The 25,568-nt window shown below is 68.0% G+C and overlaps 1 protein-coding gene and 1 non-coding gene across 2 annotated transcripts; both read left to right on the forward strand.

Moving 5' to 3' along the window:
- The first annotated feature begins 1,100 nt into the window (after window positions 1-1,100).
- Window positions 1,101-25,511, forward strand: KCNH2 (potassium voltage-gated channel subfamily H member 2). The gene is given in 16 exon segments (XM_015281150.4): window positions 1,101-1,745; window positions 2,848-3,078; window positions 5,879-6,000; window positions 6,002-6,044; window positions 7,311-7,748; window positions 9,111-9,325; window positions 18,339-18,764; window positions 20,357-20,744; window positions 21,292-21,491; window positions 21,565-21,817; window positions 21,896-22,089; window positions 22,277-22,376; window positions 22,452-22,730; window positions 23,251-23,437; window positions 23,587-23,761; window positions 24,533-25,511. Coding segments are annotated over 16 exon segments (3,492 nt in total). The 5' UTR covers window positions 1,101-1,669; the 3' UTR covers window positions 24,698-25,511.
- On the forward strand, window positions 1,465-1,531 carry MIR12237 (microRNA mir-12237). Its single transcript, NR_161998.1, has one exon. It is a non-coding gene; the product is annotated as a microRNA mir-12237 (primary transcript).
- Window positions 25,512-25,568: the final 57 nt, after the last annotated feature.

The raw sequence follows: 25,568 nt of genomic DNA on the forward strand, positions 1-25,568 counted from the left end.
TGGAGTGAAGGTTGGGGGTCAGCATTGGGTTCGGGTTTGGGGTTGGGTTTGGAGTCAGGGTTGGTTGGGGTTGGGTTGGGGTTGCAGTTAAGGTGAGGGGTGGGGTTGGGTTGGGTTTGAGGTCGGGGTTGGAGTCGGGGTTAAGGTTGGGGTTGGGTTGAGGTTGGAGGTAAGGATGGGGTCAGCATTGGTTTTGGGGTCAGGGTTAAGGTTGGGGTTGGGATTGGGTTGGATTTAGGGTTGGGATTGGGGTTGGGGTTGGAGTTGTTGGGATTGGGTTTAGGGCTGTGCTTATGGATGGGGTTAAGGGTGGAGTTGGGGTTGGGTTGGTGTTAGGATTGTGTTGGATATAGGATTGGGGTGTGTGTGTGGGGGGTCTGCAGGTGCTTGCAGGGATGCTTTGAGCAGTGGGGGCTCCGGGGGTCGATGGGGTCTATGGGGGCTTTGGGACCACCCCTGCGGGGAGGGCTCTGCGGGGGCAGCGGGGGGGGCCGCAGTGACGGGAAGCCGCGCCCGGCCCCGGCCCCGCGGGTTTCCTTCCTGCGCCTCGGAGCGACGCGGCGCGTCTGGGCGGGGGGGTGGGGGGGGGGTGGGGGGGGGCCGGGACACCGTGCGTGTGTTGGGGGGGGGGGCGGGGGGGGGCGGGGCTGAGCCGTTCATCACTGCCCGACGCTGCCCCCTATTGGCCGCCCATCCCGGGGGGCGGTGAGAGGGAGGGGGGGGTTCAGCACCACGGACAGCGGCAGAACGAACCGGGGGGGGGGAGGGGGGGGCAGCCGGGGCGGGGCGTTCTGCCGACCCTCCCACCCCCCCCACCCATCGCACGGACCCCTCCCGGTGCCCCTCAGCCCTACATTTACCCCCCCGCCCCCAACGCTCCCCGCCCGGACGAAGGCTCCCGGGGGCTGCCGGGGGGGTTCGGTGGTCGCGAGGCGCCGCACACCGGGAGGGGCCGGGAAGGGGGGGGGGGAGGGGGGGGGTCGGGCCGGGGGGACACCGTGGGAGGAGACCGAGGGGGGGGGCGGGGCCGGGGGGGCCGCCCCGGGGGGGGCTCGGGGCTATTGGCTGCGGCCGCAATCGCTCCTCCCCGGCCCCGCTCCGCTGTCAGCGCGCAGCGCTCCGGGGGGGGTCGGGCCGAGCCGGGCTGAGCCGAGCCGAGCCGGGCCGGGGGGCTGCGGGGCGCCGCGGGGGGCTGCGGGGCGCCGGGCCGAGCGGAACCGAACCGCACCGCGCAGCGCCGGGCCGGGCCGGGTAGGCAGGTTGGGGGGGGGGGGGGGGAGAGGCGATAAATCACCCCCCGGCCGGCCGCCTCCGTGCCTAAATAAGGCCGATGCCGCGGTGCGCGGTGAGCTGCTAGCGGGGGGGGGGGCGGGGGGGGGGGGGCGCGGGGCACCCGCACCGCCACCCGCAGCCCCGCGCGCCGCCCCGCACCGCGCGGCCATGGGGTAACGGCGGGGGGGAGCGGGGCGCGGGGGGGCTGGGCTCGGCTTTAACCCCTGCGCGCCCGCCCGGCCCCGCCCGCACCGCCCCGCACCGCCCCGCACCGCCCCGCACCGCCCGTCCTTGGCTCAAGGGCACCGGACCCCCAGCGGCGCAGAGCGGGGCCACCTCCCCACCTCTCCCCGCCCCCCCCCCCGCAGCCGCGGCCGCTGCCCATGGGCCCGGCGCCATGCCGGTGCGGAGGGGGCACGTCGCCCCCCAGAACACCTTCCTGGACACCATCATCCGCAAGTTCGAGGGGCAGAGTGAGTGCGGGGGGCGGGGGGGGGGGGAAGGGGGGCTTCGGGGGATCTGGATGGGGTGGAGGGGAGTTGGGGAAATGGGGGTTTGGGGGGACTCGGGGGGTGGGAGGTGGGGGAGAGGAGTTGGTGAGGCGGGGGGGGCTCGGGGAGGGGAGGGAGGGGTTGGAAGGGCTGGGGGCTGTGGTGGGAATGGGGGGTTGGTAACGCTGGGGGGGGGGTTGGGGGTGATATTGGGGGGCTTCGGGGGTTGGTGATGCTGGGGGGCATTGGGTGCCACCGGGGGTTGGGGGCCATGGGGGTCCAGTGTGAGCTGAGGGGTGCGGGGGGCAGTTCTGGCTGAGGGCCGGGGGGGTCCCATGGGGGTGATGCAGCTGTGGCCCCACGTGTGCCCATCTCTGCGTCTGTCTGTGGGCAGCCTGGTTGGGGGGCACGTGGGGGAACTGGGGGGCAGCTGGGGGTCTGAGGTCTGTGGGGGTGTGGGGTTGGAGGGGGGCTGGGATGGATGGGTGTCACAGTGCGGGTGGTGGATGGGGGGAGCTGCTGTCCCCATCACTGCAGCCCTGGGCTGGGTGGGGGGCACTGTGGGGGGCACCGTGGGGGGCACTATGGGGGGCACTATGGGGGGCACTGTGGGGGGCACGGTAGGCTGCGGGCTGAGGTAGTGCCGGCAGTGTGGGGACGGGGATGGGGTCCTGTGGGGACAACGTGGGGGGGAGGGGGGGCCGTGCCACGGTGTGGGCCCCAGAGATGGGATGGATGGACAGACGGACAGATGGATGGGTTGGATGGGGGATGGATGGATGGATGGGTGGATGGATGGAAGGACGTCTGTGTGGTTGGATGGATGGATGGACAGACGGGTGGATGGATGGACGGATGGATGGGTTGGTTGGAGGGAAGGACGTCTGTGTTGTTGGATGGATGGATGGACGGACACATGGATGGATGGATGGATGGATGGATGGATGGATGGATGGATGGATGAATGGATGGATGGATGGATGGTTGGAAGGCCATCAGTGTGGTTGGATGGATGGCAGGACGGATGGACAGACACACGGACGGGACCAGACCCCCACAGCCCCACCCTCTGCCCCCCTCCCAGGCCGCAAATTCATCATCGCCAACGCGCGGGTGGAGAACTGCGCCGTGATTTACTGCAACGATGGCTTCTGCGAGCTGTGCGGGTACACGCGCGCCGAGGTCATGCAGAAGCCCTGCACCTGCGACTTCCTGCACGGGCCCCGCACGCAGCGCAGCGCGGCTGCACAGATTGCCCAGGCGCTGCTGGGCTCCGAGGAGCGCAAGGTGGAGATCTGCTTCTACCGCAAGGACGGTGAGCGCCGCGCTGTGGCGGTGGAGAGGGGGGGCGGTGCGGTTGGACCCCCTGCGTGTGGGGATCGGGATGTGCCATGCATGGGTCGGGCTCTGGGGACGTGTGCTCCACGGCTGCCCCACTCCTGGGTGGCACCGCACCCCCCAGCGCCCTGCCGCCCCCCCGGGTCCATATGGGGCCGCACCGCAGCTCCCCGTAGGGACTCGGTTCCCGTGACCTCGCAGGCTGTGAACTCCACGCCCCCCGCATGGGGATCCCCCCCACGGAGAGGGGTTTGCCCGCTGCCCCCACGGGTGCAGCCACCTCTGGGGTCAGGTCCTGCTGGGGCTGTGGGGCTGCCCCACACCAGGCCCCGTGCGCCCACACCGCGCGTCCCGGCTCTCAGCACAGCTGCTACCACTGCGCAGCACACAGCCCCACGTCTGCCTCCCAGCTGCCATGTGGGGCAGTAGGGCATGAGGGCAGTGGGGCATGCGGCCAGCCTGCCACCCCACAGCCCTGCTATGGGGCGGCTGCACTCCTGGCGGTGCCAGGCACAGCACACGGTGCTGCAGCGCAGGGTTGGTCGCGGGTGCACTTTGGACCCACGCGGTGCCGGGATGCAGGCGGCACGCGGCTGCTTGATGAGCAGCTCTCGTTAGTGCCCGGCTAATTGGCTCTGCCCGGCGCTGGCTGTCAGCTGTGTGCTCGGCAGATGGGAGGATGCTGGTGCTGTCCCCTCGGTGCTGCGCCCACTGTGCTGAGCCATGCCGTGTCATGCCGTGCCACGCTGTGCTGCACTGTGCTTTGCCGTGCTGTGCCATGCCGTGCCATGCTTTGCCATGCCGTGCCATGCTTTCCCATGCTGTGCCATGCTTTCCCATGCTGTGCCATGCTTTCCCATGCTGTGCCATGCTTTGCCGTGCTGTGCTGTGCCATGCCTTGCCACGTCACCCCACTGGCACCAAGCAGGGCCAGCGGGTGCCCCGGGCGCACAGCAGGTGCCGGAGCGGCTGGCGTGGAGCTGCCCGCGTGTCCCCGGGGAGCGCGGTGCTTCCTGGGGTATTTATAGCCTGGAGAGCACGGGAAGGGGGGGGTGGCGGCTGCCTTTAACTCTGCCGTGCCCCCCCAGCCCGCAGGACTCCCTCTGTCCCACCAGCCATGCGCCCACCCCCAGCGTGGGGGTGCTCGGGGGGTCCCGGCACTGCGCACAGCCCCGCTGCTCCGCCACGGTGGGACTTCGGCCCCGCATCACTGCAGCGCTGTGGTCCCACAGTGCCCGGCGTGACACAGATGCAGCCGTGCCTGCAGCCTGCAGCTTGCAGCCCCCTGCAGCTCCTCAAGCTGCAGCCGTCCTCACGTTGCACAGTAACCTAACACTGCAGCCGTCCTTGCGCTGCACCGTGACCTCGTGCTGCAGATACCCCACGCTGCGCCGTGACCTCGTGCTGCAGCCACGTTGGCATTGCATGGGAGCCTTACGCTGCAGCCGTCCTTGCGCTGCGCCGTGACCTCGTGCTGCAGCCGCCCTGGCGGGGGATGAACGTTGGGTCAGTGTGCTCCAAGGTGCCGGGGGGGGTCCCAGCGCAGAGTCCCCCCCCCCCCCACCTGCTGTGGTTTGGATGCTGTGTCCCGGAGCGCTGCGGTGCCGTGGGTGGCGCGTGGGGCGCACGGTGGCCATCCCTGCGGTGTCCCCATCCCGCAGCGCACCCACGGTGCTGGGGGGGCCCGGGGCGGGCAGCACTCGGGGCACTGTGCGCAGCATGGGGTGCTCAGAGTGTGGGGTGCGCAGGGCCGTGTGGGGGTGCCCAGCTCGTAGTGGGGGTGCCCGGCGCCCCCCGTGCCCCCCGACGCCCCCCGTGCCTGCAGTGCAGCTGTGCGGTTCCTGATGGAGCAGTGCAGCCCCAGAGTGGGGGTCCTTTTGGGGGGGGGCGCAGGGACACGGGGTGCAGCCCCACCGCCTGCAGGGCCCCCCCACATCCCGGGGAGCAGCGCGGGGCCCCCCCATTGCCACCCCTGCAGCGGGGCTGCCCTGCGTGTGGGGGCCGCGTGGGTCGGGGTGACGTGGGGCGGTGGCACCGCGGAGGCTGCGCTGGGGGCACCCCCACCCCACGGCCCAAAGCCGCCCCCCACGGGGGTCTCACATCCCGCAATCCCTCCCTGTGCCCCCCTCCATCCCAGGGCGGTGGGTGAGGGGTGAGCACGGCGGGGGGAGGGGGGGCGGGGGGGAACGGGACGACGACACGGGTGGGATGGGTGGGAACGGGATGGGCGCGGGTGGGGCGGGCGGGGGAGGGCGGGGGGCTGCGCGTGGGTGGGACGCGGGTGGGATGGACACGGGTGGGACGGGCGCAGCGGGGATGGATGCGGCGGGGCGGGCGCGGGGCGGGCTGGACACGCGGGGTGGACACGGGGGGGCCGCGGTGTCCCCGGCCCGATGCTGCCCGCGGCCATATTTAGGCATCGCCGCCGCTCCGTGCGGTGCCAAAAGGCGCAGCCCCTGCGGGCCGGGGGGGGCCCCGCCCGCCTCACGGTGAGAGATGGGCCGGAGGGGGGGGGTGGGGGTGGGGGATCGGCCGGGATTAGGGCGGCGGTGGGGGGGCGATAATCCCACCCCCCCCCCCCTACACACACACACAGACACCGCCCAATCGGAGCGCAGCGGGGGGGCGCTGCGGGGACCCCTCCCGGAAAGCAAAGCCGGCGACGGAGCGGCCCCGGGACGGGGGGGGGGCGCGGTGCGGGAGGGGCCGCGGGTATCCAACCCCCCCCAACCCCCCCCAGCGCCTCAGTTTCCCCCCCTCCCCCCCCCCATCCGCAGGCAGCTGCTTCCTGTGCCTCGTGGATGTGGTGCCGGTGAAGAACGAGGATGGAGCCGTCATTATGTTCATCCTCAACTTCGAGGCGGTGATGGAGAGCGAACGGCCGCGCTCCCCCCCCCGCGGACACCAACCATTGGGTCACCCCCGGCGCGTGGATCCCGGCAGGTGCGGCCCCACTGCGCTGCCCGAGGGGGGCGTCATCCCCCGTAGTGCTGCGAGATGGGGGGGGGGCACCACCCCACACGGCGCTGTGACCATTGGGGGTCCCTCCTCCGTACGGCACAGTGACCCGGGGGAGGGATCCCCCCCACACGTCGTGCCGTTGGGGGTGCCATTCAGGGTGGTTTGGGCTCGCTGCCGCCCCATGGCTGACCTTGGTTGGGTCACAGCCCCCATGCTGCCACCATTTGGGGCAGGGCTGTGGCTCCCCATTCTTTGGCGCTGGGGCTCAGGGCCTCCCCGCTCGGCGTGTGGCAGCAGTGAGGGGGGGGGGTCCCCGCCCTTGGACTGGACCATCACTTGGGCCCCGTGCCGTCATGCATCTCAAGGGGCCTGTCACTGGCCTCGTGCTTTCCCTCATGGACTGTCCCCGAGTGGGGGCGACCTGCCCGTGTGGGGGTTGAATGGGGGGGCGTCCCCTGCTCCTAACACAGTGGGATCCCATTTTCCCTCTGCCATGGCTCGGTGACCTGGTCGGGGGGGTGCCTGGTCTGGCTGGTCTCTGGGTGGTCGGCATCTTTGCGGGGACTGTAGGCCATGTCCGTTCCCTCCCTGGCACAGAGCTGTGGGGGTCACAGGGTCCCCCATGGAGCTCTGGTCTGTGCCCCATGGGCTCACGCTCTGTGTTGCGCCGTCACTGGTGGTCACCTGGGGGGGGGTCCTCTGCTCCCCACGGCACGGTGACCTGGGGGGGTCCTGTGCTGTGCTGTGCCATTTAGGGGTCACTGCTCCCCATGGCCCTGGGACTGAGGGGGTCACAGCCCCACGGAGCTCTGCTATTTAGGGCCCACTGCCCCTCGTGGTGCTGTGAGATGGGGGGGGGGGAGGACGGTTTCCTGCCCCAATCTGTGCTGTGCCATTTAGGGGTCACTGCCCCTCGTGGCACTGTGACCTGGGGGGGGTCCTCTGCTCCCCATGGCGCTGTGACCTTTAGGGGTCACCGTTCCCCATGGCACAGACTGGGGGTCACAGCCCCACGGAGCTCTGCTATTTAGGGCCCACTCGCGGCACTGTGACCCAGGGGGGTCCCCGCCGGGGGGGTCCCCGCCCCTATCTGTGCTGTGCCGTTCAGGGCTCACTGCCCCCCATCGTGCCGTGCCATTTAGGGGAGGGGAGGAGGGGGGGGGGGGGGCTCCCCGCTCCCCATTGCTCTGCCATACAGGGGGGTCCCCTCCCCCCGCGGCACAGTGACCCCCCCCGCCCCCCCCGCAGGCCGCAGCCGCTCCTTCCGCCTGAAGCTGCCGGCTCTGCTGGCGCTGTCGGGCAGCAAACAGTCGCTGCCCCCGGAGCCTCCCGACGCCGTCATCGTGGACGTCTCCGATCGCGGCGCCGAACCGAGCGGCTCCTCGTCGGACAACGGCTGCCTGGGCTGCGCGCGGCCCGAGGACCAACGGGCTCTGATGGAGCCCGAGGAGGGCGACGCCCCCCCCGAGCCCCCCGTCACGCACTCCTCGCCCCTCGCCGAGCGCCTCCGCCCCGCGCCCTTCTCGGACGGCAGTCTGGCGCGGAGCCGCTCGAGGGAGAGCTGCCACAGCGTGCGCCGCGCCTCGTCCGTCGACGACATCGAGGCCATGAGGGCCGACGGGGAGAAGCGCTGCCACAGCCGGCACGCCAGCGCCGGCACCGGGATGCACCGCGGCGCGAGCACCGGTACGGGGATGGGCGGCGGGGGGCGGGCGCTGCGCCGCCGGTGTGGGGGGGGGGGTCCCCGTGGGGATGGGGCCCGCGGTCGGCTCGGGGTGTGCGTCGCAGCCGGGGGTCCTGCGGCGTCCCGACCCACATCTGAGCGCTGCACGGCCGGGAGGGCCGCGGCACCCCCGCCCCAAACCGGATGGGCCACATCGGGGCGCATCCACCGCCCACATCTGGATGTCCCGCGGCCCCACGCACCACGCCTGGGTGCCCCACGTCTATGTGGGTGTCCCACGCCTCCCTGCCCCACACCTCGATGCCCCACATCCGGCCTTACGCAGCTGCATGCCCCGCACCTCCCTGCCCCACATCTGGATGTCTCTCATCTCCGTACCCCACACCTGCATCGCCCGTGTCGCCCCACCCCCCACCGTGACGCTCCACATCTGGGCGCTCAACATCTGGATGCCCCATACCTTCCTGCCCCACACCGTGACGCCCCACACCCGGCCATACACAGCTGCATGCCCCTCACCCCCCTGCCCCACACCTGGATGCCCCGTGTCACCCTACCCCACGCCACGACACCCCACATCTGGGCGCCCATGTCTGGATGCCCCACACCTTTCCACCCCACACTTTGATGCCCCACATCTGGCCTTACGCAGCTGCATGTCCCACACCTCCCTGCCCCACATGTGGATGTCTCTTATCTCCCCGCCCCCCACCTCACCTCCTGTGTCACCCCCCACCTTGACACCCCACATCTGCCCATACATATCCGCACGTCTCTGGGCTGCCCCACACCTGGATATCCCATGTCACACCACCCACCTTGACGCCCCACACCTGGCCATACACAGCTGCTTGCCCCACACCTCCCTGCCCCACACCTCCCTGCCCCACACCCGGATGCCCCGTGTCACCCTACCCCCCACCTCGACACCCCCCATCTGGCCGTGCCCACCCTCGTGCCCCACATCTCCTGGCTGCCCAACACCTCCGGGAGGACACCTTGCGGAGCTCGTTAGGCCCGGCAGCTCGTTAAGCCGCGGGCGGCTCCGCAGCTGTCGGTGCTTCGTTAGCAGAGCAGAGTTGCCCATCACTGCCGCGTTGGACATCGCTGTAATGCGCCGCCCACGGCACCGGTTTGGGCCCCGCTGCGCATCCCGGCACCGGGGATGGACGGTGCCCACGTTGTGCCCCACCCGCCGTGCCCCGCTGTGACCCCCGGCCCCCCATCAGCCACAAAGGGAGGGGACGGCCGCCGCCTCGTTAAGCCGCTAAGCTCATTAGGAGAGGGAAATAATTGCATGAGCTGTAAATGATACCGCGCGGCGGCGGGGAGGGCTGACTGACTCCCCTCCCCACCCAACCCAGGGGCCATGAACAACATCCGCAGCACTCTGCTGAACTCCACGTCCGACTCCGACCTGGTGCGGTACCGCGCCATCAGCCGCATCCCGCAGATCACCCTCAACTTTGTTGACTTCAAGGCAGACGCCTTCCTGGGGGCGCCGTCCGGAGAGAAGGAAATCATCGCCCCCACCAAACTGAAGGACCGCACCCACAACGTCACCGAGAAGGTCACCCAGGTGAGGGTGGGCACCGCGGGGCACGGCCGGAGCCGGGGGGGGGGGACGGCGTGGGGTGGTGGTGATGCCGGAGCTGGTGGGGGATGCTGGAGCTTATGGGGTGATGGTGGAGGTCATGGTGATGGTGGAGGTCATGGGGTGATGGTGGAGGTCATGGTGATGGTGGAGGTCACGTGGTGATGGTGAAGCTCATGGTGATGCTGGAGGTCATGGAATGATGGTGGAGCTCATGGGCTGATGCTGGAGGTCATGAGGTGATGGTGGAGCTCATGGGGTGATGGTGGAACTGATGGGGTGGCACTGGAGGTCATGGGCTGATGGTGCCGCTGATGGTGATGCTGGAGCTGGTGGGGGATGCTGGAGCTCACGTGGTGATGGTGGAGCTCATGGAGATGGTGGAGGTCATGGAATGATGGTGGAGCTCACGGGGTGATGGTGGAGGTCATGGGGTGATGGTGGAGGTCATGGAATGATGGTGGAGCTCATGGTGATGGTGGAGCTGACGGGGTGGCACTGGAGGTCATGGGCTGATGGTGCAGCTGATGGTGATGCTGGAGCTGGTGGGGGATGCTGGAACTCATGGGGTGATGCTGAAGGTCATGGTGATGCTGGAGCTCACGTGGTGATGGTGGAGCTCATGGTGATGCTGGAGGTCATGGGGTGATGGTGGAGGTCATGGGCTGATGGTGGAGCTCATGGGGTGGCACTGGAGGTCATGGGCTGATGGTGCCGCTGATGGTGATGCTGGAGCTGGTGGGGGATGCTGGAACTCGTGGTGATGGTGGAGCTCATGGTGACGGTGGAGGTCATGGAATGATGGTGGAGCTCACGGGGTGATGGTGGAGGTCATGGGCTGATGGTGGAGGTCATGGTGATGGTGGAGCTCATGGGCTGATGCTGGAGGTCATGGGGTGGCACTGGAGGTCATGGGCTGATGGTGCAGCTGATGGTGATGCTGGAGCTGGTGGGGGATGCTGGAGCTCACATGGTGATGGTGGAGCTCATGGAGATGGTGGAGGTCATGGAATGATGGTGGAGCTCACGGGGTGATGGTGGAGCTCATGGGGTGATGGTGGAGGTCATGGGGTGATGGTGGAGGTCATGGAATGATGGTGGAGCTCATGGTGATGGTGGAGGTCATGGGGTGATGGTGGAGCTGACGGGGTGGCACTGGAGGTCATGGGCTGATGGTGCAGCTGATGGCAATGGTGGATCTTCTGTGCTGACATTGGATGCTGTGCAGTGGTGATGGAGATGGTGGGGCGATGCTGGAGCTGATGGGGTGGCAGTGCAGGTCATGGGATGGCAGCAGATGTCATGGGCTGATGGTGGAGCTGAGAGCGATGCTGGAGCTGATGGTGGTGCCGGAGCGGGTGGGGGATGGTGGAGCTCACGGGGTGATGGTGGAGCTCATGGGGTGATGGTGGAAGTCATGGTGATGATGGAGGTCATGGGGTGATGGTGGAGCTGAGAGCGATGCTGGAGCTGATGGTGATGGTGGACTTCATGTGCTGACACTGCAGGCCATGGGGGGGCGGTGGAGGTCACAGTGGTGGCAGAGCTGCTGGTTGGCTGATGGAGTGACCCACCGCCACCCCATGCGCCCCATGTCCCCAACCCATGGCAGTGCTGTGTTCCCAGTGCTGCTGACACCGCATGGCTCACAGCACAGCCCCCCCGGCCCCACCCCCAGTGTGGGGGCAGCACAGACCCATGGGTAGCCCCACAGGGCAGCACAGACCCACACTGCGGGGCAGCTGGGCGGGCGGTGTGGGCCGTGGCACTGCGGGGACTGCAGCAGTGGGGCTGTGCTGTGCCCCACAGCTCCTGCACTGCTCTGCGCTGTGCCACGTGGTGCCCCCCGGGGCCGTGCAGTGCCGTGCAGTGCCGTGCTGTGCCGTGCTGTGCATGGCTGCGTGGTCATACCGTGCCATGCCATGCAGTGCCATGCAGCACCACGCTGTGCCATGGGGTACTGTCCTGTGCCATGCTGTGCCATGCCGTGCAATGCCATGCCATGCTGTGCTGTGCCATGCCATTCTATTCTGTGCCATGCAATGCTGTGCCATGCAATGCCATTCAATGCCGTGCCATGCAATGCCATGCGATGCAATGTCATACAACGCCGTGCCATGCCATGCTGTGCCATGCTATGCAATGCCATGCCATTCCATTCTGTGCCGTGCAATGCTGTGCCATGCAATGCCGTGCCATGCAATGCCATACAATGCCGTTCCATGCCATGCTGTGCCATGCTATGCAATGCCATGCTGTGCCATTCCATTCTGTGCCATGCAATGCTGTGCCATGCAATGACGTGCAATGTCGTGCAATGCCGTGCAATGCCATGCAATGCCATACAATGCCGTGCCATGCCATGCTGTGCCATGACATGCAATGCCATGCTGTTCCATGCTGTGCCATGCTGTGCCTTGCAATGCTGTGCCATGCAATGCCATACCATGCCACCCCGTGCCATGCCATGCCATGCGATACAATGCCATGCCATCCCGTGCCATCCCGTGCCATCCCGTGCCATGCCGTGCCATGCCGTGCCACGCCGCCCGCTCCCGGCTGTGCCCGTGGTGCCGCTCCCGCAGCGCCGCTGCTCCTTGGCACGTTGTGTAACCGCCATCTGGCTGCGGGGCGAAGGCGGCTGCTGCTGCTTAATTACGCCCTGATCCCGCTCCCGCTAATGAAGTTACAGCCGCCGGGGCTGCGGGCCCTGGGGACGGCTGCGCCCGCCCCGCTGCGGGGTGAGGGGGGTGGGGGGGGGACGCGGGGTGGGCGCAGCTGTGCGCTCGGGGTCCCCGAGCGGCGCCGCCTCCCCTCGGCCCCCCCCCGGCCTCGCGCCTGCCGGCCCACGTGCGGGGCGATGGGGACCGACCCCCCCGGGAGCCCCCGGCACTGCTGTCGGCTCTGCGCCCCCCCCGCCGGTTGCGCGCCCGTAGCGCGGTGAGGGGGCAGAGCCCTCTCGGGGGTGGGGGGGAGTGGGGGGGCGGCGGTGCGATAACGAGCGGCGCCTCCTGATTAACCCCGCCGTGTAATTAACGACGAGGCCGCGGATGTTGCTTCGCCCCCCCCCCCGCGTTAATCCCGTCCTGCCGACAGCTGCGGCGCCGGATGGACAGATGGACGGCAGGACGGCCGCAACCCCTCATTGCCCGGCCTCACCCCGCGGCCGTGGGGCAGGGGGGGGGGGTCGGGGGGGTCAGCAGGGCTGTGCTCCGGGGGGGGAGAATGGGGCACGGCAAGCGCTGCCGCCGGGAGCCGTGGGTGGGCCGGGATGGAGGAGGCCGAGGGGTGCGCTGGGGGTACCGGGGATACTGGGGGTCCTGGGGGTACCGGGGGTCGTGGGCGTACTGGGGGTCCTGGGGGGGTATTGAGGGTCCAGGGGGTGCCGGGGCTGCCCGAGTGCGGGGTGCAGAGTCGCTTTGGCGGTCGGATTCTGCTCGGTGGAGCGGTGGCGCCGGAGATGTTCGGACATCGCTGCCATCCGGCCGAGCCGAGCGCGTCCCCGGCACGGTGTGGTACCGGGGGGGGGTGGGGTGGGGGGGCCGGGACTCCCGGGCGGTGGCACTATGAATCAGCCGCAGTGACGGCATCCTCGGAAACCCGCAGCTCCGTCAAGGTCACCGCGCTCCGGGCCGCCCCACGGCGCGGGGATGGGGCGCGGGGGCTGCGGCGCTGCGTGGCGGCGCTGCGTGGCGGCCGTGCGCGGCGATCCCGCGACCCCCGGGCCGGACCCCCCCCCTCCCGTGGGCTGCGGGATGGGCGCTGCGGGCGCCGCGTGGTCCCCTCCGGGATGGGGTCGGTGTGGGGCGCCGTGCGCCGCGGGGGGATGCGGGGCCGTGCCCGGTGTTTGCGGTGCGTCTGTGCGGGGCCGGCGGCGATCTGAGGACGGCTCCGGGCGGTAGCGCTGGGAATGCGGAGCTGTGTGCCGCCGTCGGGGCTGAGCGGCAGCCGGGGGCAGCGGTGCCGGGAAGCGCCTGCGGCGGCGGGGAGCTGCGGGCAGCCGTCCCCGTCCCCTCCCCGTCCCCTTCCTCTGTGCCATCCGTCCCACCCCATCCCCGCTCCCGTCCTTCTGCAGCCCGTCCTCGTCCCTTTCCCCTTCCCCGTTTCTAGCCCCGTCCCCTTTCTTGCCTCCTTCCCTGTGCCCATCCCTATCCTTATCCCTTTCACATTCCCTGTTCCTATTCCCACCCCCATCCCCTTCCTCATCCTTTTCCCCATCCCCGCTCCCACCCCTTTCCCCACATAACCCCTTCCCCGTCCCCATCCTCATCCCTTTCCCTGTCCTGTGCCCACCCCGTCCCCATCCTATCCCCCTCTCCCCCTCCCCTTCCCCGTTCCCATCCCTTTCCTCCCTCCCACCCCCCACCTCGCGTTTCCCTATTCCGGTTCGCACCGCCGGACCCCCCCACCCCCCCTCCCCGTGCCTCAGTTTCCCGGTGCCGTTCTGTCCCTCCGGAGCCGCGGCCGCCGCGGGGCGGGGCGGCGCGGGGGGAGGGTGGGATGGAGCCCCGGTGGAGGGCGGGGGCCGGGGGGGGCGGGGGGGGCCGTGCCGCCCCGCTCCATCTGCCGCGCTCCGCACAGCTCCGCACAGCGCGGGGCAGCGCCGGACGGACAGCGCGGGGTTCGGTGCCCCGGGGGGGCGGCCGCCGATCCCCCCCGTTGAAAGCGGCCATGGCCCCGGGGGGGCGCGACGGCGGCGACCGCCCCGACGGGGACCGAAAGAGCGGCCGCGTGCGGCGCGCGGTGCGCATCTCCAGCCTGGTGGCGCAGGAGGTGGGTGCGGGGCGGCGGAAGCGGGGCGGGGGGCGGGGGGTCCCCGCGTTGTCCCCTCCCGATATCCGCCGATAGCCCCGGGGGTGCCCGAGCCGCTCCGTGGGGGGGTCTGGGGTGATCGCCGACATAGCAGCGGGGTCCTGGGGCTGATCCTTGAGCGGGAGGAGAGAGGGGGGCGGGGGGCTGCGGGGGGCTCCTGAGCATCCCCGTGTCTGAGCGTCCCAACGCATCCCGACAGCAGAGCATCCCGGTGCCCAAAGCGGATTTGGGATGCTTGGGATGCTCGGGATTCCCCGTCCGTCCCCCAGCCCTGCCCTAAAGGACCGCGTCCGATGGGAGCGGAGCCCCACGTAGTGCCGGGGCTGCGAGGGGGCAGAGGGGACAGCACCGCCCCACGGTGTCCCCCCACCCCCCGGTGCCACCGCTGAGCCCCCCGTGGTGAGGCAGCGCGGTGCCCTCGGAGCGCTCTGCGCACTCCCCACCGACGTGGCACGTGCGGGGGGCCGCCCCACGGCTGCGTCACCGGGTGGGGGTTCGGCTGCGGGAGGGGGGGGGACGCACCGCCCCATGGGGACGTCACCCCGTCACGGGGCTGCTGCCATCCCACCCCACTGCCCACGCTGCCGCAGTGCTGAGGGCAGCGCCCCACGGTGCCCCCGTCCCAATCGCCCATGGCGGGCACGGCTGTGCCGGGCAACGCACCGCAGCTCAACGCGGTGAGTACGGCACGGTGTGCGGCCATTGCCACGGCTGGGATGGGTGTGCGGGTGGTGCCGACATCGTTGGGTGTTGTGTTGGCTCTTGGCGTTGTGCCGGCGTTGGGGGCAGTGCCGATGTTGGGTGCAGTGCTGATGTTGGATATCTATGCTGGCATTGGATGCAGTGCTGGTGTTGGATGTCTGTGCTGATGTTGGGTGCTGTGCCGATGTTGGGTGCTGTGTTGGTGTTGGATGTCCATGCTGGTGTTGGGTACAGCACTGATATGGAGTGTCTGTGCCGATGTTGGGTGCAGTGCTGGCGTTGGATGTCTGTGCTGATGTTGGGTGCTGTTCCAGTGTTGGGTGCAGTGCTGGCATTGGATGTCTGTGCTGGCGTTGGGTACAGCACTGATATGGAGTGTCTGTGCTGATGTTGGGTGCAGTGCTGTCATTGGGTGCTGTGCTGATGTTGGGTGCAGTGCTGGCGTTGGATGTCTACACTGGCATTGGGTGCAGTGCCGATGTTGGGTGTCTGTGCTGATGCTGGATGCTGTGCTGGCATTGGATGTCCATGTTGGCATTGGGTGCAGTGCCGATGTTGGGTGCAGTGCTGGCGTTGAATGTCCATGCTGGCGTTGGGTACAGCACTGATATGGAGTGTCCGTGCCACTGTTGGGTGCTGTGCTGTCATTGGGTGTCGTTGGGTGTTGGGTGCCATTGTCCCCGCAGAGCTGTCTGTTCTGCTGTCCGGCGTTGCTGACAGCGCAGAGCATCCCGCAGTGCCCGGTCGGTGTCTGTGTGCTGTGGCCGTGAGAGGGCATTTGGGAAGCAGTGTGTGGTGTTGTGGTTGTGAGAGGGCATTTGGGGACCACGGACACCGATGGTCCCTGTGGGCGTTTGAGTGCCACCACGGCTGGGGATCTGCGCGTGCATTGGGTCCCGTGGGGGTCCACGGGGCAGTGGGGGTCCGTGGGGCAGCGTGGGGCCGTGCTGCGCTGCCGGAGGCGCCGCGGGCAGCTCATTGCTGTCCCTGCAGGAGCCGCCCGGCCTGGAGGGGCTGCGTGCCGGGGTTGCTGCGTTGGGTGCCGGTGGTTGTCCGGGGGTGCCGCTGCCGACACCGCTCAGCTGCGGGCTCTGCACGTCCGGCCCCGGAGCTCAGGGAGGCCGCGCGTCCGCCCTCTCCCACTGTCGGGCGTTGCGCGTTGCGTCCCCGCGGGCGACGGTGTCAGCGCGGCTGCGCTCAGGGGGTGCCGCGTCCCTATGGCCACCCATGGCCCGTTTGTCCCCCCCGGGTGGCGGCGACGCTGCGGTATTTGCGGCGGTGCGGAGGCGGCGCGGTGGCGCGCGGGGTGACAGCTGCCGGTGGCACCGCAGGTGTCGGCTGAGCGTCACCGACAGCGCGAGGTGTTCGTGTCACCGCGTGTCGGCACCGCCGTAACTGTGTCACCGTGACTGATGGGTGGCGGTGGCGCGGCGGTCCCGAGGGTGCGCGCTCCGGCTGTGCGCTGTGGGGCGGAGGGTCCGGGTGTCGCCCCCCCGGCTCGACCCCGACGCTCCGGGGCGGCGCCGTCACCCCGCGCTCTGGGGACGCCGCGGGGACGCGCAGCTCCCGTCCCCCCTCCATGCTGCCCCCCCCCCCCCCCGCCCGGCACGCGCCGTGTGCGCTCCGTCACGCGGCTCCCGGGGACGCGCGGGTGGCAGTGGGGAAATCCCCGCGTGGGCGGCGGCGGTGACACGGGGCCGCGGGGCAGAGAGAGCCGTCGCCGTGTCCCCATTGGTGTCCCCGCCGTGACGTCCCCGATGCTGCCGCCGGGATGTCCCCGGCGATGTCACCGCCGTGTCCCCGCTGCTGTCACCGCGACGTCCCCGATGTCGCCATCGCGATATCCCCGACGCTGTCGCCGCGACGTCCTCCCTCCCCGGGGTCCCCCCGCAGCCCCGGGGACGACGCGGCGCGAGGCGGTGGCAGCGGATGGGGGAGGGGGACACACCGTGACCGCGTACGGGGGGGTCCCAGCGGCGCCCCCCGCTCCGCACTGCCCCGGGAGCGCTCCGGGACCGCGGGGGGGGGGCAGCGGGCGGGGAGCGGTGGGACCGCTCCCCAACCCCCCGCCGCGCAGGGGTTAACGGGGGGGGGGGGGGGGGGCGGGCGCTGGGGGCGGCGGGGGCCGCGCAGCGGGGCAGGCTGGGAAACATTTCCGCCCCAATAATTCCCGCTCGGCTCCGAGGGGGGGGGAGGGAAACCGGGCCGGGGGTGTCGGGGAGCGATGGGCGCGGGGCTGGAAGCGCGGGGGGGGGCGCGGGGTCCCCGCAGCGCCCCGGGCTGAGGATGCTGGCCGCGCTGCTGCAGCTGCTGCGGGACCTCGGGGGGCCCCCCCCGCCCCGCGCGGGTCCCCCCATGCCCGGCGCCCGCCTGAACGCGGCGGGAGGGCAGCGCCGGGAGCGGCAGGTACGGGGGGGTTCTCCGGGGGGGGACATTGGGTCCGGCGGAGGGGGGGGGAGGGACATTGGGTACCACCGAAGGGATGGAGGGCGGGGGGCCGCGCACCGCGCTCCGGGGTCCGGGGTTACATAAAGCCTCCCTCCCCCTCGCTTCCAGCCTGCCTCCCCCCGCGGTGCCGCCGGTCCCGTTCGGGGACGGACGGGCGCAGCTGCCGGGCACTGTGCCGGGCCGCGAGGACGCGCACTGCGGGGGGGTTGCGGGGGGGCTCCCCGCGCCGTGTCCGCCCCGCTGACCCCCTGGCCTGGAACCCCACCGCGGGGCTGTGCGGGCCTGGGGGTGGCTCGGGGGCTGCAGGGGGTCGGGGGTCAGGGAGGTGCTGGCACGGCTCAGGGTTTGCCCCCCCCCCCCCCCCCCCCCGCACGCAGATGCCCCGCGGGATGCAATTGCATGCAGCCCCCCCAGCCCCATTTCCGTGGGGCCCAACCAGCAGCGCCGGGGGTGGTGCTGGGGAAGGGGGGGCGGGGGGGGCTTTCAGCAGGCAGGAACATACCAAGATGAGGGCTCCCTTCCATCCCCCTGCACCCTGCTGTGCTCCGATGCACTCCATTGCACCCAACGCATCTTTCTGCACCCAGCTGCACCTCATTGCTCTCCACTGAGCCTCCCTGCACACCACTGCATGCTATTGCTCTCAGCACGCGTCCCTTTGCATCCCATTGCATCCCATTACATCCCATTGCATCCCGTTCCATCTCTTTGCACCCCATTGCATCCCATTTCATCGTGCAACCTATTCCATCCCATTACATCCAGCTGCATCCCATTGCATCCTGTTACATCCCATTTCACCTGTATTGCATCCCATTGCATCCCATTACATCCCACTGCAACCCATTCCGTCCATCCGCATCCCGTTTCATCCCATTATGTCCCGTTTCATCCCATTGCATCCCATTGGATCCCACTGCATCCTGTTACATCCCACTGCATCCCACCACAGTGGGGAGGGGGTTCCAGCCAGCACAGCCCGTGGGTCGGGGTTCTGCCTCACGGGACGGGCGCTGAGCCGCTGCTGCCCGGCCAGGTGCTGTCCCTGGGTGCCGACGTCCTCCCCGAGTACAAGCTGCAGGCACCGCGCATCCACAAATGGACCATCCTGCACTACAGCCCCTTCAAGGCGGTGTGGGACTGGCTCATCCTGCTGCTGGTCATCTACACCGCCATCTTCACGCCCTACTCGGCCGCCTTCCTGCTCAACGACCAGGAGGAGGCCCAGCGGCACAACTGTGGCTACTCCTGCAGCCCCCTCAACGTGGTGGACCTCATCGTGGACATCATGTTCATCATCGACATCCTCATCAACTTCCGCACCACCTACGTCAACTCCAACGAGGAGGTGGTGAGCCACCCCGCCAAGATCGCCATCCACTACTTCAAGGGCTGGTTCCTCATCGACATGGTGGCCGCCATCCCCTTCGATCTGCTCATCTTCGGCTCCGGCTCTGAAGAGGTGCGGGGATGGGGCTGCGTTCGGTGGGGATGAGGATGGGTTGGGGATGGAGCTGGGTTGGAGATGGCATGGGGTTGAGCTGGGGACAGGGTTGGGTTCGACTGGTTTGGGGATGGGATTGGCTTGGGTTGGGTTGGGTTGGTGATGGGGTTGAGTTGAGTTGAGCTGAGTATGGGTTTGAGTTGGGGATAGAGTTGAGTTGGATTGAGTTGAGCTGGGGATGGGGTTGGGTTGAGCTGGGGACAGGATTGGGTTGGGCTGGTTTGGCGATGGGATTGGGTTGGGTTGGGTTGGTTTGGTGATGGAGTTGAGATGAGTTGGGGAGGGTTTGAGCTGGGGATAGAGTTGGGTTGGAATGAGTTGAGCTGGGGATGGGGTTTGGTTGGGGATGGGGTTGGGTTTTGTTGGGGACGGGCTTGGAACAGTGTTGGACTGGGCTGAGTTGGGAATGGGATTAGGTGGAGTTAAGTTTGGGATGGGATTGAACTGGGGAGAGGGTTGGGTTGAGTTGAGGTGGGGAGGGGATTAGGTTGAGTTGAGTTGGGGATGGGGTTGAGTTTGGAACTGGGTTGGATTGTGTTGAGTTGAGTTGGGAATGGGACTGAGTTGAGTTGAGTTGGGGACGAGGTTGGGTTGAGATGAGTTTAGTTGATTTGGAGACAGGGTTGGATCGGGCTGAGTTTGGGATGGGATTGGGTTGGGTTGCGCTGGGGATGGGATTGGGTTGAGTTGAGCAGTTGATAGAGTTGAGTTGGAGATGGGTTTGAGTTGGGTTGAGTTGAACTGGGGACAGAGTTGAGCTGGGGACAGGGTTGGTTTGGGCTGGTTTGGGGATGGGGTTGGATTGAGTTGGTGATGGGTTGAGTTGAGTTGAATGAAGTTGTGGATGGGTTTGAGTTGAGGATGGGATTGGGTTGAGTTGTGGAAGGGTTAGGACAGGGTTGGATTGGGCTGAGCTGGGAATGGAATTAGGTTGATTCGAGTTGGGAATGGGGTGAAATTTGGAACGGGGTTGGGTTGGGTTGAGCTGGAGAGGGAATTAGGTTGAGTTGATTTGGGGATAGGGTTGAGTTGAGGGTGGGGTTGTGTTCAGAATTGGGTTGGGTTGCATTGATTTGAGTTGGGAATGGGACTGGGTTGAGTTGAGTTGGGGACAAGACTGGGTTGGGCTGAGCTGGGACAAGGTTGGGTTGGGCTGTTTAGTTGATTTGGAGATGGGGTTGGATCGGGCTGAGTTTGGGATGAGGTTGGGTTGGGGACAGGGTTGTTTTGGGTTGGGCTGAATTAGGGATGGGGTTGTGTTGAGTTGAGCTGGTGATGAGTTGAGGATGGGGTTGAGTTGAGGACAGGTTTGAGTTGGGATCTGAGTTGGAGATGGTTTTGAGTTGAACTGAGTTGAGTTGGGGATGGGGTTGGGATGAGTTGGGTTGGGTTGAGTTGGGGTTGGGTGGGATTTGGGATGGGGTCAGGGTTCAGTTGGTTTGGACTGGGGACATGCAGGCAGCCCAGATTCTCTGTGCCTGGAGAGCAGATGGGATCCAGGGCTCTGGCCTCCCGTGGGGGTCCCGCAGCACTCAGTGCCCCCCCCACAGACCACCACACTGATCGGGCTGCTGAAGACGGCGCGGCTGCTCCGCCTGGTGCGGGTGGCCCGCAAATTGGACCGGTACTCTGAGTACGGGGCAGCCGTGCTCTTCCTGCTGATGTGCACCTTCGCGCTGATCGCGCACTGGCTGGCCTGCATCTGGTACGCCATCGGCAACGTGGAGGGGCAGCGCATCGGCTGGCTGCACTCGCTGGGCGACCAAATCGGCAAGCCACTGAACGACAGCAACCCCCTGTATGGCCCCACCATCAAGGACAAGTACGTCACGGCGCTCTACTTCACCTTCAGCAGCCTGACCAGCGTCGGCTTCGGCAACGTCTCACCCAACACCAACTCGGAGAAGATCTTCTCCATCTGTGTCATGCTCATCGGCTGTGAGTGCAGTGCCTGCGGGGGGGGGGGGGGGGGGGATGCGCTGGGGGGCGTTTTCAGGGCAGGGTGTGAACATGTGTGGCAGAACACGTGTGTGTTTCTGTACTGTGAGAGTGGGGAGGTGCTGGAACAGCTGCCCAGAGAGGCTGTGGATGCCCCGTCCATCCCTGGAGGTGTTCCAGGCCAGGTTGGATGGGGCCCTGGGCAGCCTGGGCTGGTATGAAATGGGGAGGTTGGTGGCCCTGCCTGTGGTGGGGGGTTGGAGCTCGATGATCCCTGAGGTCCCTTCCAACCCAACCATTCTGTGACTCCATGTGTGTGTGTCACTGTGCTGCAGATCATGCACCCATCTGTCTGAGTGTAGGTGTGAGCATGCACGTGAGTGCTGCCCCCAACCCAGCACCATTCCCAGCTCAACATTTGGCACGTGGAGAGCCCGCTGCTGTGCACACTGTGTGTGTGTGTGTGTGTGGGTCCCACTGTGGTGTGGGGTCTGTGGGGCACCGCTATCCACCACCCCGTGCCCTCACCGCTCCTCGCCCCGCGCAGCCCTGATGTACGCCAGCATCTTTGGGAACGTGTCGGCCATCATCCAGCGCCTGTACTCGGGCACGGCGCGCTACCACACGCAGATGCTGCGCGTCCGCGAGTTCATCCGCTTCCACCAGATCCCCAACCCGCTGCGCCAGCGCCTGGAGGAGTATTTCCAACATGCCTGGTCCTACACCAATGGCATCGACATGAACGCGGTGAGCGCCGCCGGCCCCGCCGTGCCCGCTGCCACCCGAGCCGCACCGTGACGCCACGTCCCCATCCCCGCAGGTGCTGAAGGGATTCCCCGAGTGCCTGCAGGCCGACATCTGCCTGCACCTGAACCGCAGCCTGCTGCAGAACTGCAAGCCCTTCAAGGGAGCCACCAAGGGCTGCCTGCGCGCCCTGGCCATGAAGTTCAAGACGACGCACGCTCCGCCCGGGGACACGCTGGTGCACGCCGGCGACGTGCTGACCGCGCTCTACTTCATCTCGCGTGGCTCCATCGAGATCCTGCGCGGCGATGTGGTGGTGGCCATCCTGGGTGAGCCCTGGGCCGGGGTGGTGATGTGGCCGTGCGTCCCCGCCGTGGGCTGACCCCGCGCCCCAATCCCTCCCCAAGGGAAGAACGACATTTTTGGGGAACCGCTGAACCTGTACGCACGGCCGGGGAAGTCCAACGCCGACGTGCGCGCGCTCACCTACTGCGACCTGCACAAGATCCACCGCGAGGACCTGCTGGAGGTGCTGGACATGTACCCCGAGTTCTCCGACCACTTCTGGTCCAGCCTGGAGATCACCTTCAACCTGCGCGATGTGAGGGAGGGGGCAGTTGGGGAGTGGAGGTGGGAGGGGGCACCACGGGGACGTGGCTGGGATGTGGCGCTGATGGGGACGCGGCACCGCCGGTTGGTGCCGTGCGCTCCCGTCACCGTGCCGTAGCCCACTCCCCACACCCGTGGGGGTCCTTGGCACCACCCCCCCTCACCGCCCCCTCCTGCAGACCAACATGATCCCCGGTTCCCCGGGCAGCGATGAACTGGACAGCGGCTTCAACCGCCTGCGCAAACGCAAGCTCTCCTTCCGCCGCCGCACGGAGAAAGGTGCGGGGTTGGGGGGGTGCGGGGGGTGTGGGGGCCCCGAGGGGTGTGTGACCCCCCCGTGTGTCCTCTCCTCAGATGCGGAGGCCGCCGGGGAGCCGCGTGGTGGGCAGAAGGCGCTGCGGCTGAGCAGGGGCTGCCAGGCACCGGGAGCCCCGCGGGGGCCGGCAGAGTGGGAGCCGTGCCACTGCAGCTCGCCCTCCAGCTCCCCATCCAGCGATGAGGATGAGCACCCCGCGCCCACCCCGGGGGCTGCCGCTCTCTCGCCCTTCCGCAGCCCCCGGCCCGGCGGTGAAGCCCCCGCAGCCACCGACACTGAGGAGCGCGAGGGCAGCGATATGTGCAACCCCCTCTCAGGTGGGGACGGGGCGTGGGGGGGTCCTTGCTTCTCTGCTTCCTGCTCTGCGTGGGCAAAGCATCTCCCAAAGCCCCATCTCCTGCTCTGCATCACCATTCCCTGTGCTCCCACATTCCTGCTCCTGCATCCCTCATCGTGATTCTCCATCCCCGCTGGTTCTGCATCTCCATGCTCCTGCATCTCCCCTGCCATACTCCTGCGTTCCCATGTCTGAAGTTCCTGCATCCCTTCTCCTTCCACATGTTCCTGCATCCCCCTGCCATGGTCCTACACCCCCAATTCCTTCTGCATCCCCCTCCCCCATACAGCTACATCCCCACACCTCCTCCTTTCTACATCCCCACATCCCATGGTCCTGCATCCCCATTCCTTCTGCATCCCCATGCCCCCTATTCCTTCTGCATCCCCATTTCCCCCCTCCCATGCTCCTGCATCCCTATTCCTCCCCCGTCCCATCCCCTCCTCCCTCGACGCCACCCACACCACACCGATCCTTCCCCCCTCTTCCCTCTCCCCCAGGAGCCTTCTCGGGGGTCTCCAACATCTTCAGCTTCTGGGGGGAGAGCCGGGGGAGGCAGTACCAGGAGCTGCCCCGCTGCACCATCCCTGCACACGCAGCCCTTGGGATCCCAATACCCTCCATGAGCCGCCGGCAGCGCTCTGAGGTGGAGATGCGCCTCGACCTCCTCCAGAAGCAGCTCAATAGGTACCTTAGGGGGCGGTGAGACCCCCCGGCAGATCCCCCGATTGCCCCGGTCGGGGCGATCGGGGGATCTGCCGGGGGGTCTCACCGCCCTATAAGCAGTGCCCTATAGCAGGGAGCCCCCTGCATGCCCCATCACTGTCTGCCTGCAGGTTGGAGACGCGGATGGCGGCGGACATCAGCTCCATCATGCAGCTGCTGCAGCGCCAGGCTGCTCTCGTGCCCCCTGCCTACAGCACGGTGTCATCTCCCCATCAGCCTCCGGGTCCCCCCCCCTGCCCTCTGCAACCCATCCTCCCCATCACCCCCATCCAGCCGCTCTCTCAGGTGAGCACCCCCAAAATGTGGGGCAACCCCGCAGCCCCTTTCCCTGTGCCCCATTTTCCAGCTCTGTGGCAAGCCAGCACTGCTGCAGAGACCCCAAGATTTGGGGCAGCCCCTCTCTTTTGTCCCACCTTTCAGCCCCACACTCTGCTAGAGTCACTCCTGTGCCCCCCAGGTGTGGGGTAGCCCTGCTCCTATGCCCCATACTGCAGCCTCACTGTGAGCTGGGGTTAATGCCCTGCCCCTCAGCTTTAGGGCAGCCCTTCTCCTAGGCCCCGTTTCCCTTTCTTCTTTCCCCATGGTGAGCTGGGGTGACTCCTGACCCCCCACGTTTGGGGCAGCTTCTCTCTCCTGTCCCATTTTCCAGCCCCACAGCAAGCTGGGGACACAGCTGAGTGCTCCACATTGGAAGTAACCCTTTTTCTGAACCCTATTGTCCAGCTCTATGGAAAGCTGGGGGGCCACTGCTGAGCCCCTCATGTCTGAGGCAGCCCCTGTCCCGTGCCCTATCCCCTAACCCTAACCTTCCCCACAGTGATCCAGAGTGACTCCTGAGCCCCCTAGGTTTGGGGTACCCCTTCTGCTATGCCCTATCCTGCAGCTCCATGGTGAGCTGGAACCATTGCTGAGCCCCCCAGGGTTGGGGCAGCTCCTCGTGCCCCATTTTTCAGCCCCACGGCTCTCTCCCGTACCCCACGGAACCCATACCCGGGGGGTTCCACCCCACACCCCAACCCAATGCCCTGCACCCCCTCACCTCGCTCTCTCCCGCAGGTTCCCAGCTTCCCAGTGCCCCCAGAGCTGCGCGGTGCTGGGGGTCCCCCGCCGCCCCCCGACGTGGTGCTGCTGCTGGAGCCGTCCCCACGCCGCCGCTCGCTGCCCGGCCCACTGCCCCCCGCGCAGCCGCTGCACAGACACTGCTCCGACCCCGGCAGTTAGGGGGCAGCGCGGGACGGGGCCGGGACCCCCACCCACGGACGCGGGACCCCGTCCCCAGGACACCGGGGTCACGGCTGCCGTCCCCACGGACATTGCGCCCACGTTAGCTGGCCTAACCCCGGGCCGGGCCGGTGGCAGCGGGTGTGGGCTGCTCTCGCCCTTCCTCCTCCTCCTCCTCCTCCTTCTCCTCCCCATAGTGCTGCAACGGGGGGGGGACACGGGGGAGCGGGGCGGTGTGCTCGTGCACATTTCCGTGCACGCACACCTGTCCGACGCACACGCCTGTCCTTGTGCACAGATGTGTCTGATGCACACACGTCTCCGTGTGCGCCGTGCGTGTCCGCGTGTGTCTGCGTGCTGCGGCCCTCTGCCCCGTCTGCTTTGTGCACACGTGGGGCCGCGTGTCCGTGTGCTCGCCCCTACGGCGATGCTGCGTGTGTCCGGGTGTGCTCCTGGTGTGCAGGGTGCAAACACGCGTGTGCTCCGGGCGTGGGGTGGGTGCCTGTCCTTGTCTGTCCGCCGTGGGGCCGCCGTGGGGCAGAGTGTGGCTCCGGCGTCGCCCCCTCCCTGTGCTCCCTCCCCACGGCGCAGGGGTTGGGGGGGTCCCGCTGTGCCGCCGCACGCACAATGTGGTGGGGAGGGCTGGGGGGCACGGGCAGGGTCCCCCCGCAGCCCCCCACCGTGTGTGCTGTGTTTGTGCCGTTGTCCTGTAGGTCTCTGTGTGCCCCCCCCAGCCTTTTTACACCACCCTGCATGTCGCCTTCTGCGGTAGGAGCCCCCGTCCCGCACCCCAATAAAGCGGACCGAGGACTGCTGTGTGTGTGTGTGACAGCTCGGGGCTGGGGGGACAGCTGGGGACCCCTGGGTTGGG

The sequence above is a fragment of the Gallus gallus genome, chromosome 2 (assembly GCF_016699485.2).
Source record: "Gallus gallus isolate bGalGal1 chromosome 2, bGalGal1.mat.broiler.GRCg7b, whole genome shotgun sequence".
NCBI classification, from domain to species: Eukaryota; Metazoa; Chordata; class Aves; order Galliformes; family Phasianidae; genus Gallus; species Gallus gallus.